The sequence below is a fragment of the Podarcis tiliguerta genome (assembly GCF_965153285.1).
Source record: "Podarcis tiliguerta genome assembly, chromosome: 6".
In the NCBI taxonomy this organism is placed as follows: Eukaryota; Metazoa; Chordata; class Lepidosauria; order Squamata; family Lacertidae; genus Podarcis; species Podarcis tiliguerta.
Window position 1 is genome coordinate 2,153,658 of NC_139539.1, and position 15,159 is coordinate 2,168,816.

General features: G+C 48.4%; 1 protein-coding gene across 2 annotated transcripts in view; it reads left to right on the forward strand.

The window, feature by feature from the left end:
* KIAA1755 overlaps positions 1-11,050 on the forward strand; it is a 34,916-nt gene extending 23,866 nt beyond the window's left edge. The window contains exons 8-15 of one of the 2 annotated variants that reach the window (XM_083447272.1): positions 1,522-1,638; positions 3,027-3,125; positions 4,267-4,415; positions 5,194-5,332; positions 6,446-6,571; positions 7,668-7,859; positions 8,098-10,104; positions 10,503-11,050. In XM_083447272.1, the coding sequence (XP_083303398.1) occupies positions 1,522-1,638; positions 3,027-3,125; positions 4,267-4,415; positions 5,194-5,332; positions 6,446-6,571; positions 7,668-7,859; positions 8,098-9,030 (1,755 nt within the window). In that variant the 3' untranslated portion in view covers positions 9,031-10,104; positions 10,503-11,050. The remainder of the gene's footprint in view (positions 1-1,521; positions 1,639-3,026; positions 3,126-4,266; positions 4,416-5,193; positions 5,333-6,445; positions 6,572-7,667; positions 7,860-8,097; positions 10,105-10,502) is intronic. The other variant, XM_083447271.1, reaches the window with a different exon arrangement.
* Positions 11,051-15,159: the final 4,109 nt, after the last annotated feature.

Below are 15,159 nucleotides of genomic sequence, written 5' to 3' on the forward strand. Positions count from 1 at the left end.
GTTTCCCAGGCTGTAAGCATCCTATCACTGCCATGGGACTCCCCCATGGCACCCCATTTCCCCCTACCCCGAATCCGTCCAGTCTGTGCCCTCCGTTCCGCTCCTGCCCTCCCCCAGCCCAGATAATGACTCCGATTCTGCTTTGCCCTAATGAGTTCCCGCGGCAAATCCATCTCTCTCTCCCAATTATAGCTCCGCAGGCCAGACTTGGGCATTAAGATAATAATTCAGCCCTGGGAAGGTTTTTTCGCTGCTCTTTTATGAATGCTGCTTGGTTTAATTAATGGAATGGGAAATCTCAATGAGCTTGATAAACCGCCTCTGCTGCCAGTGATTAAAATACCCTCGGCTCCCCGTGTGTGTCTAGAAAGGACCCCAGGCAGGCTCCCGTTTCAAGCCTGGCACGGCGATGGATGGCGGGGGCCCCTCTTTGCTCCCTCCCCACCTTCCAGACTCTTCCCTGTTTCACGCTAACTAGACGGCACAGGCTTTGCCAACCTGCTGAGGATAATGGAAATCCCTTTTTAACGCAGCACATCGTTAAACTGTGGAACTCACTCCCACTGGAAGCAGCCATGGCCAATAACCAGGAGGGCTTGAAAGGAGGATTAGACAAATTCGTGGTGGAGAGGGCTACCAATGGCTACTAGCCAGAAGGGCTGTGCTTTGCGCATGCACATGCAGGGCTCTCCTCATGTGCTCCAGATGTTTTTGAACCACAACTCCCATCAGCCCCTGCTCACTGTGGCTGGTGGGAGTTGTAGTAAAAACATCTGGAGGGCGTCAGGTTGTTGAAGACTGAACTGGACCTAAAATGGGCTGGGGAGGTGGGGGGAATGAGCCGAGTATAAACACTGAAAATCTTGATTTTACACCAGCCCTCTCCTCCTCCAATTTTTATACTGCCGGGCCTTTGACTATTGTCCCTGAAAATATATGTTGTTGTTTTTATTTTTTAAAATATTTTTATTATCAATTTCAGCATAACATAATTTCCAAACATATCATATTCATTATTCCCCCCTTTCCCCCCACCCTCCATCAACCCCCCCCCCCGAAATTCCCTCAGCTCCTCTCTCTGATTTCTCAGCACATATTATTCTCTGCATGTTATAAACTTCTACATATCCTTACGTTACCTATCTATCATATTATCAAGCAATAAGTTTGTGTATGTTTATTCAAACCCTGCCAAGGAGTCCAGTTTGTTTTGTTGTCTTTTTAGATAATTTGCAAAAAGCTCCCTTTCTTCCTTAAACCCACAGTTGTACTTGTTCTGCCGTTTGTATGTCAATTTAGCCATAACTCATCAATTTTTCTTGTCACCGTTCTTTCGTTGGGATTTCCTCATTCTTCCATCCTTGTGCTAGCTGTTGTTGTTTTTAAAACAACTCTGCTCAGTCTTTTAAAATTGTGTATTTTATATACTTTGCTGTTTTGAAATTTGTGTTAGCTAACTTGTTCTGTTAAACGGGACTCATTTTATAAAGAAATATTGACGCTGTGGTGTCGCCCCTGCAGATGGAGGTGCTGAGCTCCCTGAAGGCCCTGGGGCGGCACGTCGACAGCAGCCAGTTGACCTCGGCCCTGGAGGGCCACTTCCCCTACTGCCACAGCGAGTGGGTCCAATACTTCCAGGTGCCTATTGTTGCAGTGGCCGTTGCTACCTTCCTCTTTCCCCTTTCTCCGTCTGCTCCTTTTGCATCGCTCAAGACGTCAGGGCTGCTTCTGCAGCTAGCAGAGAAACGCTGCACCTTTTAAATATTTGGAACAGCGGGAAAGGCTCTGGGGTCTAGATATTAGGTTCACCGCTTGCTACACCATAAAAGAGAATTTTAAGAAAATGTTTTTCAGGTGGTACCTAACACCATCAAAGCTTGCCAAAATTTATAAACAGAAGTCTAATTTATGTTGGAAATACAGTGGTACCTCAGGATGCGAATCCGTTCCAGAGCCTCGTTCGCATCCTGAAGCAAATGCAGCCCGCGAAACCCAGAAGTAACGCACTCCATTACTTCTGGGTCATCATGGAGCGTAAACTGAAAACGCTCAACCGGAAGCACATTTAACTCGAGGTATGACTGTATGGAAAAATGGAAGGAACATTGTTCCATATCTGGTGGAGCTGCGACAAAAACAAGACCTACTGGGGTATGATTCATGAAGAACTCAAAAACATGTTTAAAGCATCTTTACAAAAGAAACCAGAGGCATATTTATTAGGCTTATTGGGAAAAGATATACCACAGGGGAAAAAAAGGAATTTTCTTATATGCTACAGCAGCTGCCAGGTTAGTATATGCCAGCGAATGGAAGAACAAACCAATACCCACAAAAAAAGACTGGATATACAAACTAAGTCAATTTATAGAAATGGCAAAGCTAACTGCATACACGAGAAGACAGGCAAACCAAAAACTCAGATCAGAATGGCAATGTTTTGAAGAATACATGGACAAACACTGTTCAAGAAAGAGTATGTTGATATGCTTAGATTAAAGGAGTAAAGTAGAAAATATTAATTAGGAATGTCATAATGAGATCAACATTTAAAAGTTAAAAATTGCAACAATAGCATCAAATCTATAAGATAAGGAGGTTGAGCTATTGGGGGGGGGTGTCAAAGGGTGTGGTGCTGGGAAAATATGGGGATGGGAAGTATTTATGTGTATGGGCATATAAATAGCAGCCTTATTTTTGTATGTCTTTGTAGGGTGCATTTCTTTTTCTGTATTACTAAAATTTAATTTAAAAATTAATTTTGGGGGGGGGGGAGAGAATACCCACCCTGCAGCCTGCAGGCCTCTGCTGCATCATTACAGTCGACTGTCAGTCTGCTCAGCTTCTGAGGTGATGGGCACCATCTTGTTCTTTGCTGCGGGCGCAAAGCCAGCTTTGGCCTCTCTGATCCCACCCTCCTCTATCTCCCTGCCTCAGTTTCCTGCTTCTTGCCCTCTCCTAACCATGTGTCACAACTTGGGGGTATTTTATCTGACCGGCTGCCTGCCTGTGCTTCCTCCCCCTAGAAGATGCACCAGTTTGTGAGCGACCTCAAAAAGGCCTCCGAATTGCTGCAGAACACAACCCAAGAACTGGAAAAGGGGGGCAGACTGGAGACCCTGCAGGTAACACCTCCTCCCCCTGTGCCCCCCCGGGACCTCAAGGAAGCATTGGGCTTGATTTTTTACACATGTTAGGACCTCAAGAAATGCGGCTCAATGATTTTTCCTTGCACAACGGATCGTTTCCCCTCCCTGCTGAGTGCTTCCAAAATCTGCTCCAGAGTAGAGTTTGGGGGGGAGTGCAGGGGGGAGGGAAAGGGGAAAAATTCCCATAGCATTAGCGCTGACCCCTTTACTAGGACAATAGGGAGAGCCAATGGTGCATAGCTGTCAACCGTCCCTTATTTGGCGGGACTGTCCCTTATCCCAGCACTCTGTCCCGCTGCTGTCCCTTATTGATGATGTCCCTTAAATTTCCCAGTTTCGAAGGAAGCAGCTCCTCTCCCTCCCTCCCTCCCTGCCGGCCAGGGAGGAGGGAGGCTCCAGCTGTGTTGCTTGGGTGCGTTGCTCACCCAATAAGGAGTGGGAGAACGACTGCGGGGTGGAGCTTGCATGCCTTGTGCTGATCAAATCGGCCGCCTTGCCTGGGGACTCGCCCTTTGCTCAGCGCTTCCCAGCGGAGAGGGGACGGTGGTTTTCCTTGCTGCATCCCCTTTGCCGGGTTGCTGCGCCGTGGTAACCACTGCTTGAGGCTTCATTTGGCTGCTGGCTGGGCTTTCTGCCTTTGGCTTGGAGGGGCTCAGAAGTTGAACATACCTGTGTCCAGAAAATCCCTTATTTTGGCTGCTGATCCCTTATTTTCGAGACTGCTGGTCCCTTATTTTCAAATCTGTAAATTGACAGCTATGGTGTGGAATAATTCCATCAATGCCGTTTTATTTCATTCAGAATAATCTAAGAAGTGCTCTGCCTAGTTCAAGAATCGCCAGCCTGGTGCAGCCTGGCAGGGGCTGATGGGAGTTGCATTCCTGAGGGCACCAGGTTGGCGAAGGGGCCCCCAGTTCATTTCCATTTTGTTCTCAACAGCAGTAAACCAAAAGCTTCTGGGAAATTCACAAAGATAGCTTCTCCCCAGCCCCAATTTGTCTCCAGCAGCTAGTATTCCCAGGTAGACGGCCTCTGCCCATGGAGGTTTTATTGAGCTTTGAGGGCTAACGGCCATTGACAGGCCTGGATGTGGCTAATGTGGGCCCTTGTTCCGCAGGAGGTTGAGCATCACATGGAGAGGCACCAGCTGCTGATGCAGAAGGTCTTGCGCAATGTGCAGCTGGTGAGCTTGCAGAGGGAAGGCGGGGCCACGCTGGCGAAACTGAGGAAGGAGGCGGCCCGGCTCAGCTTCTCCCCCAACGTCCGGTATGAAAGCAAAAGCAAGGGGGCAGCTCTGGCTTCCTCAAGGCCATCTCTGGGTCTGGGAAGAAAAGTCACCTCCTTGCAACCTGATTCAGGTTACTGCAGTTCCTTTCGCTTCCACATTTTTCCAATTTCAAATTCAATTTCTCCATATTTCCTTTATTTAAAAGTTCTTGCTGAATTTTTTTAAATCATAATTTTTATTGAGTTTTCCATATTTCATTGCATAAATCCATGACTTAAAACATTGCTCACACAAAGCATCAACCTCCTTTCCTCCCTCTTTCTGACTTCCAAACTCTTTTACCAATTCTTCACATTTCTATAGCCACTTTTTTACCTTATATCTATCGTTTAACATTCACCTCCTTATATGTAAATCAGCTCCTTATTTTCACATTACCTAGCATTTCAGCTCAGACCTACAAACATTTTCAAATGTTTACAGTTTTCTTTCATATAAAATATAAATTTGCTCCAGTCCTTTTGAAACAGCTCATCATGCCAATTCTGGATCTTCCCCGTCAGCTTTGCCAACTCCACATATTCAACCATCTTTATCTGCCAATCTTCCAGTGTAGGAAGTTCCTGCTGCATCCATTTCTGGGCCAGGAGTATTCTTGCGGCCGTTGGGGCATACATGAAGAAATTTACATCTTTTTTGGAATTTCCTCACCAATTAACCCAGTTCTTGTTGAAATTCTTCAGCTCTTTTGTACAAATTGCACCTCTTTTTCTTTTTTTAAAAGCACCTTCCCTAACGTGCCCCTCTCTTCGCTAGGAGCAGCATCGACCGGGCTCTGACCCTCTACAACCTGGTGGAAGAGAAAGTCCACATGCTGGTCACCAAATCCAACGGCTGCCTGGAGCACCTGGAATTTCTGCTGAAGATCCGACAGCTGGAGGCGGAGTTTGGCAAGGTCAGCGAGGACCCCCCGTCCCAGCCAAGTGGTACCCACCCAAGGTTGGCCAACTACGGCTGTGCCTGCCCGACCCAAATGGCTGGGAACGGTCAGCAGTCTCAGAACTTCAGAGTTGGAAGGGGCCCAAAGAATCAGTTACCCAACCCCCTGCAAGAGAATACCGTATTTTGCACTCCATAAGACGTACCTAGTTTTTAGAGGGGAAAGCAAGAAAAAAAAAATTCTGCACGGAGCGTGTCAGCAGCTCTCGCTTTTCTTGCTTTAAAGCAAGCAAAGCCAGAGCCGCTTACATGGCTTCTCTCCTGCTTTGCGCAGCTCTCACTTTGCTTGCCCATCCCTCCTCCCGCAAGGAGGAGGAGACACCGGAACAGGTGCTTTGCTTGCTTTACAGTGAGGCAGGAGGAGGGATGGGCAAGCAAAGTGAGAGCCGTGCAAAGCGGGACAGAAGCCACATAAGCGGCTCTCCTGTCCGTCCCTCCTCCCGCCTCGCTGCGAAACCAGCAGAGCAAGAGCCACTGACAGGCTCTGCGCAGCTCTCGCTTGCGCAGTGTGTCAGCGGCTCTTGCTCTGCTGGCTTCACAGCGAGTGACGGACGGGAGCCGTGGCTCCGGTTGCGGAGGCATCCCTCAGCTCATGACTACAGCGGCAGCTGAGGGATCCCTCTGCCACCCAGTGCACTCGCTCCATAAGACACACAGACATTTCCCCTTACTTTTTAGGAGGAGAGAAGTGCGTCTTATGGAGCGAAAAATACAGTATTTGGCAGGATTTGATTCTGCCTTCTGTCGCCTCTGCCGGGATGGTTGAGGGTGGGTGGATGAAGAGAAGCTCAGGATTGTGAGACCGTTCCACCGTCGAACAGCTCTTACTGTCAGAAAGTTCTACCTTGCGTTCAGGGATCAGTTCCTGGCATCTCCCTTGCCTGAACCCCTGGAAAGCGGCTGCCAGTCCGAGCTGACAGCACACAGCTAGGTCGGCTCAAGCGAGTTTTCCTCTGTTCCTAAGATCTGGGCTCCTTGATTGGGGAGTCACAAGTTTTCCCTGGAGGAGGTTCCTTCCAAGAAGCTGCCTCTTGCGTCCCGCTGCTAAAACCTTGGCTTCTTCACACAGCTCAGTTTGTGGTTCGATGAAGAAGGCGAGTCGGCGCTGCGCGAGGCGGGGTCTGCAGCAGAGGGCAGCCGGGAGGCGGCCCAAGAGTCCCACCAGCGGTTCAAGGAATTCTTCAAAGAAGCCTCGGTATGTTGGCCGAATCTTCCTGCTGCCTGCTTTGCACCGGAAATGCACACTGGGAAAACTGGGCAAGATCGGCGTCAGAAGTGTCAGGCTTCCAATATTTTTTAAAAGCATTTATTTATCTATTTTGCTGCAGTTATATTCCACCATTTTCTTCAAGGTGGGTGTCTCCCTCCTCACTTAATCCCCACAAGAACCCTGTGAGGTAGGACAGTCTGACAGGCAGCAACTGGTCCGAAAGGTCAACCAGTGAGCTTCATGGCCATGTGGGGATTCGAACCCGGGTCTCTCTGAGATGCTAGAGGCCCAGCCTCTAGCCACTGTATCACACTGGCTCTACAATTCCATTTTAGGTGCATTATATTCTAACGTTTGATGTTTTATTATGTTCTATATTTGTTGGAAGCCGCCCAGAGTAATTGGGGCAACACAGCCAGATGGGCTGGGTATAAATAATAAAATTACGTTTATTTTTATTACGTTATTTTAAAAAGAAGAATCACAAAAGATTGAAGATAATTCTGTCAGCTATTCACTTGCCAACCTTAGAGATATGGGAAGAATGTGAATCAGTTTGCATTTAAAGGGAAACATTCCTAATTCACACTTTCCGAAATGATACGTAAACCAGAACGCAGCTACCCATTGAAACCTGCACTTCTTTTGAATTTTGCAATGCAGTTCTTCACCCAAGTAATGTGCAGAAAATGCAGAAATGATGCATAAACACACATATGATAGTGAAAATAAGATGCAAAAATGTGAACATAAGAACGTAAAAGGGGCTGTGCATTTTGGTGCAAATTTATCCAAATATGCACTGGTTAATATGCAATTTCTCCTTGCATGCACATTTTTGCAAGACAATTTTTTCTCTGTTAGAATGCCTCTGCAGTTGGAGGCAGCGATGCTTCTGAATCCCAGTTGCTGGAAACTGCAGGAGGGGCGAGATCCTGCGCTCAGATGCTGCTTGCAGGCTGCCCCTAATGGGCCCCTCGTCGGCCACTGTGAGAACAGGAGGTGGGACCAGATGGGCCACTGGCCTCATCCAGCACACTCTCCTTATGTTCTTAAAGTCTGCCCTTCCTTCCCCTGTTAGGTCCACTACAACCGGGGTCTGTCTCTGGCCAAGGAGGCCAGCAAGGTCCAGGCGTCCAGGTTCCCAGAGACGGAGGCCTTTGAGGCAGCGAAAAGGGCTTTCCAGGCCAAGCTGACCATGTTCTACATGGAGATGGAGATGAAAGGTGCTGAGCTGGAGACACTCCTGGACCTCTACAAGTTCTGCGACAAGGTGAATGTCCCCAAAGCTGAAGGAAATGATGGAGGGAGGCTGGGTGTGTGTGTGGGTGTGTGAAGGGGACTGGAACAAGGAAGTGGGAATCTTTAAGGCAGATGGGGCCTTTGACATGGGGCGCATCTGCTACCACCACATCCCTGGTGAGAAATTATAGAAAGGATGAGAAAATGGGCCAGGATGAAGCCCTGGAAGGAGCAAGTAAGAATGCTTGTCCTGTGTTTTTGCCCCCAAGGTCACACAGTTTAACCTGGACTGCCAGCGTCACCAGGCCACTTGGATCTGCAGAGAGGAGGAGCCCAAGAGCATCCAAGCCCAGAGAGATATGGAGAATGCCCTCCAGAAGCTCTCCAGGGAGTTCTCCACTGAGACCTTCCAGCAGATGAAGGTGCAGGCCTCTAGCGTGCGCAGCAAGAGGGGTCTAGCTGTGTGGAATGAAGCCTTGGAGAGGTGCCAGGAAGCCAAGCAGCTTCTCGAAGATGCCCTTGCCAGGTCCAAGGGGGCTCGGAAAGGAGGGGCAGAAGATTCGGATCCCGTCCCAGCTACCAAACTCTCAGGGGAAGATGTCTGCTTAGATGGAGCATCAACAGAAGCCGAGAAAACAGAGCACGACAGAAGGACCCAAGATGTGGGTGGAACTGGCGTCCATGACAAGGCTTCCCAAGAGGTCCCCTCATGTGGTGGTGGGATGCTGAAGGGTGTGAAGGCCAGCGAAGAGGCCTACCTTGCTTCGTTGGACATTATTCTGGAATGTGGGGGTCCCGAGGCTCAGGTATACCCAGGCGAAGAAGCCCCCAGAAGCCCCCATGCGACGAGACAGGACTGCCCTCCATCGACCCTTCCCTGTGCCTCTTCCCCCAACACCAAGAAGGTGCCAGCCCCCCATGAGAGCCTCCCTTCCACCAAGCAGCCTGGCCTCTCCTTGCCCTCCAGAGGCCAACGCAACAGGAAGAGAGAGGTGGCTCAGTACTTCCAGCTCTCCAGGCACGGGAGTTTTTCCTCCGAAGATGCAGATTCCCAAAGCTCCGCCGAAGATGCTCTGAGCTCAAGTGCCACCTTGCCCATGGAATCGTCCAAAGGAGCCTGGACTCAGGAGAAGGCACCGGGGATTCTCTATCTGGAGAATCACAACACAGGCAGCCTGACGGACACAACAGCCACCCAGTGAGACCGGGGGACCATCCTGGGTGCTGCCACGCCGGGCCTTCTGCACCCATTATTTTTTTGATGCTGGATACATTCCTGGGAGCTCCATTGCCCCATGTCTCAAAGGGAAAGCCTTTATTGTTGTTGGACATTGCTAAGAGTTCTTCCTTTTGCTGGTGTGTAGCTCTGTTTGGGCAGGAGGCTACCCACCCCCAAAGCCAGCCATCATTTCCTATTATGGTTTGCATGGAGCAGATGCGATGGAAGACAGTCGCTTTCAGGGCGGAGAGAGTCTGTCCTGTTCCCATCTCAGTCCACCAGTCCCATTAGGAACCTGGTTAGTAACTGGCTAGCAAACACTCCCCCTGCCCCGGGCAGGAGGCCACGCTTCTTCATGGCAATACAGTCCTACTGATGCTGCATGTCCCAAAGCCGTTGTGCATTTGAACCCTCAAGTATCTGAGGGCTCTGTCTTTGCATCCAAAGGTTGAGGGGTCAAGTCCCTGCAATGACTATCACTTAGAGTCTCATGGTGGCATTCAGGGTTGATGTTTAATACCTTGGTCCTCTTCAGAAACAGAGAGCAGAATGGAAGTCCATACCTGGAAACATCCACCCTGAAAATATTTCCCCTCCAGCTGATTCAAGAACTGACAGCTGTGCAAATGACTCTGCCCCCGGGACTCAGCAGCTCTCCCCAAATGTTTATTTTTGCCGTTGTTAATCAAAGGACCCAAACACCCGTTCTGCAATGCTTCCCCAGACGCCCGTTCAGAGAGAAAATGAGACAACGCTTGGGCTGGTTTCTGTGCCTCACAGAAATCCAGAGGCTGCAGAAGACCTGACAAGAAACTCTTCTTCCTCTTCTTCTTCTCCTCCTCCTCCTCCTCCTCCTTCATCTTCCTCTTCTACTTCTCCTCCTCCTCCTCCTCCTCCTTCTTCCTCTTCTCCTCCTCCTCCTCCTTCTCCTTCTTCTTCCTCTTCTCCTCCTCCTCCTCCTTCCTCTTCTTCTTCCTCCTCCTCTATCATCTCCATCTCCTAGTGGAAAGTAGCTTCAAAACCTGCAGCCAGGAACAGAAAATAATAATAATAATAAGTGACGGAGGTGAGTAATCCTTGCTCACCCGTCCCTCGGGATGGGGCGCAGATTGGAAGGGGTACGAGCATATCCGTATCTCGATCCCCTTCACCTATGACATCTGCCCCCACCACCATACCTCCCTCGCCCCTCCACGGTAGCAATCCCAAGCCTCATACTCTCCTCCATTTACAAAATATAAAAGCAAAACAAAAAAACAATTACACCAAAACAAAACCAATCGCCACCCCACTCAACCACCATCCCACCCCAACCCAAAATAAAACAAAACAAAACAAAAATACATGAATAAAAACCACCGTTTATGGTGGTACAACAAAGTAAAAAGTAAAAACACTTTAAAATATATAAAAACATTTTTAACATTTGCTGCAGCAGCACCAGTGTCCTTAAAGTTGTGGGTGTGGTGAATGTGGGCCCCGCCCCCAGGCCCAAGGTGGAGAATCGGCTTGCAGGGGGAGCGGTCCTCCCCAAGACTCACCGGCAAAGCGGCAGCAGCAATGTCCTGAGGCCTCCTTGGAGCCTTCTATGCTGAGATGGAGGAAGGCCCTCATCATTTGCCCTGTGGCCTATTAGCACCCCCACAAAATGCACCCCCACAAAGCTCCTTTTCTGTTCCCGCATCTTCTTCCATGCAGGTAAAGAAATAAGAAACCGGGAGCTTGAGATGGGGAGGGTGGAATATCCATCAGAACCAGAGCAAAGGGGAGGGGGAAATCTCCCTGCCCCCCCCCCCAGCCCTGCTCCTGATTCCCCCATCATAGCTGCCGGCCGGTTTCTGTGGGCCTGGCTCACCTGGGCATCCCACGCTCACCTAGGTCTCCTAGAACGGAGCGGCTCCCAACATTGGAATCACGGACTCAAGTTCATCCGTTTTGTTGAATTGATTAAACTGAATACTTATAATGGGATTTTGAATAAATGTGCAATTAACAGTTTTGAATTTTATTGTGTTCTTATCTTCCCTAGTGAGTTATGCAAACCACTGTTCTGAACAATGCTTTCTATAGTGTTGGGGGCTGGGGAGAGGCTTATAGAACTGAAGGGGCAGCGGTTCAGAAAGCTCTGGAAACCCCTGTCCCCGAATAAACATTCTTGCTTCTGGGGGATTTATCTCCCCTCCCTGATCTTTCACAGAGCCTGCTTATTCAGCATTCATTCCTGATTTTTTGGGAGAGTCTAGATGACATTGAGCCAAGCAAATGCTATTGAACAATGCCCAGGGGTTTCCTCATCACTTCCCTTATCGGAGAAAAAAAATGCAAGCTTTTGGAGAAACGGGCTTGTTCAAAACCTCCAGATTAACTTTGATTGTGCAACCTGGATTTGCCGGAATGTGACTGGATCTCTCCCCGTCCCAAAGAGGAACAGTCTGGAAAGACCCAGAGCAAGGATGTCAGAAATCCCAGCTACAAATAGCGAAAACCTTTAGACAGCAGCCTCCAGGTGGGCTATCAGGGCAAAGAGGGATGGGAGGGGGGTGGCTTTTGCAGAAAAGGACGGGGAGCAGATCTATTAGATCATCTTTTGGGGGGGGATCTGATCCCTTCTGTCTGCAATGAGGCATCCCTCAGCCGCTCTTTCTCGGTGCCAAAATTTTCTTCCCTCTTCTGGAGACAAGCAGGGCTCCTTTCCCGAGAAAGGAGATCCTCCTCCCAGGCAGCGAAAGGCGCAGGAGACTTGATTTGTCCTTCAAGCTGAGAAGCGGGAGCCCAGGCAGAGTTATAGCTCTGCTGCTCTGCAACACCTTGCAGGAGCCAGACTGGGCCCGGGACCTCTGTATGCTTGTAGATGTGCAAAAAGGGAAACTGCAGAGTGTGTGGGAAAGAGTGGAAAGGACAAAAGCAGGGAGGCTGTCTTGAAAACTCACGCTTAGGACTATACAGCTGCAAATATAATGTTTTAAGTGAGTTTTAGGTGCATTATACAAATGTGACACTAGATGGCAATGGTGAGCTCATGGGGAATTCAATATATTTTTCAAAACTTTTAAAAAAGCAGTGTTTTTCACAGTGTTTTATATATATACATATATACATATACATGTGTGTGTGTGTGTGTGTATGTATGTATGTATGTATGTATCTAGATTCCACCTTGGAGCAATAGATTTGTGGAGTTGGGACGGCCCACGAGGGTTATTGAGTCCACCCCCCTGCATAGCCGCCAACTCTAAGGGGCCCAGGTCCCTTCAGCCCCACAATGAAATATTTGGGGGGCTGCCCCCTGAATGTTGAGAACAATCAGTTGTGGAGGAGGCAAAACGTGGCACCGCTTCAGTGGTTGGTGTCTCCTCCTCCTCCTGTGAAGGGGAAAGTGGTGGTGGTGGGGAAACAGCTCTGGGCTGACGGCAGTGAAGTTTGCATTGCAGAGTTGTTATATACTGGGGGGGGGGAGAGGTCTTATATATATAATAAATCTTCATAAATGTACCAACCAAGCACGTACATAGATATGGGGACCACATGTCTGGAGCATTTTGATGCCCAAACTGACCCAATGTTTTCTCTGCAAGGAGGGAGGGGGTGGGGGAACCTTCCCATTGTCTCAGGAATTGGGAAATCACCATCTCAAAGGAATGGCCAGACTGCCAGGAAAGACAATCGGATGGGGCATTATCAGATAACCTGGCAGAACAGGAAAAACAACATTCAAATTTCTGTTGTAGACCACCTTTTCTGTGATGTAGGTGTGATGTATGGAGAGGTGGTCTTGAGCTCAAGGGAAGGCAATGTTAAATGTCTATATAAGGGCAGGCACAGCTGGGTTCTGGGTCCTCCTCCTTTCCTGCGTGAGAGGGGAACACCCTGTTGCAACAGTTCAACAAAGATCAGGCTTACAAGCTGCTTTGCTTCTCAATATTCTCTGGTTGGCCTCTGTTCTTTTCTACAACCGATGGAGAACCTACAAAGGACCCTATACGGGCTCTTGTGTTCCCCATAAGGGAATAAGGGCAGATTTTCATTTATTACAGTACTGAGCTTGGATCCTGGAACAATAGACAGGTAGGATCCTTGAATGCAACAACCTGATTGGACGGCAGGAGGGAAGCAGACTCAGACAATCAGACAGAACCCAGTCTATTTCACATATTGATTTTTAAAAATGTGAATTGGGTGGTTTCTCATTCAACTACAAATAAAATTTAATTCCCTCCCCCAGCCCTTCTGGGGTGGGGGTGTGGAAGGTGCACTTTCCACAACGTTGCTGGTATTTGTACTAAATCAGTGTGTGCAAATAGATCCCCATTTGCAAACATGAGAGTGGACTTGCAAGTGTTTGAAAGAGAAACACATTGTAAAATCTGCAGCCTTTGTGTTGCTCTGGTGTGGGGCAACCCCACATTCTTGCGGTGGGGGGGGGGAGGCATGTCAGGAAGGTGTGTCAGCTAGACCAGGCATAGGCAAACTCCAGCCCTCCAGATGTTTTGGAACTACAAATCCCATCATCCTTAGCTAACAGGACCAGTGGTCAGGGATGATGGGAATTGTAGTCTCAGAACATCTAGAGGGCTGGAGTTTGCCTATGCCTGGTCTAGCTCACACACCTTCCTGACATGCATCCTCCCCCTGCAAGCACAATAATGCGGCAGTTGTTTTCCTGTCCATGGAATGCAACAGAGGCTTTGCTTGCCACCAAGTTCTGGCCTTTCCCCCCCAAAGAAGAACTGAAAGTACTGTAAAAGGTGAGAGTTCTTCCCATATATATATTGAGGAGACCAAGATGGCGCCGAGGCAAATCACGCTCTCCGGTGCTCACTTTTATTCTTTTAAAACCTTATCTTAATTGCCCTCCGGATGCCAATTTTTAACAAACGGAAAACACTTTAAAGACTCCGAGCACTTTTATAACTCCTGTTGGCTCTGTGAGCTTCAGCTTCAGCTGCTCCCTCCCTCCTTATCAGCTGCCCGGTCAAGGTTGCCAGAGAGGAGAGGTTGCCAGAGGAGAGGTTGCCAGAGAGGAGAGAACGCTGCTGCCTGAACTGAGAGCAGAGAGAGAATATATATATTATTTTTTATTTAGAGGAAAGGAGGTTTTGCAATCCCTTCCCACATGACGGAAAGCAGAAGCTGCGGAGTGACTTTCGGAAGGCAGCAGTGACCGAGGCGAAAGGGGTTCAGAAATTGGTGTCTTCGAAACAGCAGCTGAAATCTGAGGAAGGGGGTTCCTCCAGTTCTCAGGGGGAAATCGACCCATGCCAGGGCCTTCTCGGTTGTGGCCCCCTGTCTATGGAATGCATCAACTTCAGTGCTGAAGGTTGTTAAAAGACCCACCTTTTCACCCCCGGCTTTGGGGTCTTTGTGAGGGTGTGAACCATTTGTTTTGGGGAAGTATTTTCTGCTTACGGCTTGGCTTTATTTGTTAGGACAGTTTTAATTTCCAATGCAAATGTATTAAGGAAAAAACAGCAGGGAAAAGCCACATTCGACAGCACATTTAACTACACAAGAAAAACCACCTGAGCTTCCGTTGAAGGTCAATAGACGCCATCCAAATATCCAAATACATATCTGGATGAAGCTGGTGTTTATAAAATGTTTGTCCAAATGTAGCAAGGGCCATCAGGTCTTCAGAACATTGTATAATAGGCTCCAAGTTTCTTATGTGACCCTAAGGGCTCAGAGAGGCTGGTGGCAGCTGCTCACAACCTTGGGATGCCCTCCCCAGAGAATAATAATAATAATAATAATAATAATAATAATAATAATAATTTATTTATACCCCACCCATCTGGCTGGGTTTCCCAAGCACCCTGGGCAGCTTCCAACAGAACACTAGACTGGCTCCTTCTTTGTTGTCCTTCCGCCCAGCAGGCGTTGTGAACTGAATGGGGTGTCGTTTTTTTTTTAAAGGAAGGGGCTTTTAAACAACACTGTTTTTATTACCTGTATTTTAATAGATTTGTTTTTTTAATATTGTTTTATTTCTGCTAAAGTTTGATCACCCTTTAACGATGATCTTTTACACGTTTTTATTATTTTATTTGTTTTAATTTGCGTAAGCTGCCTTGTGTCCTGATCTGGGGAAAAGGTAGGATATTAACGATAATTT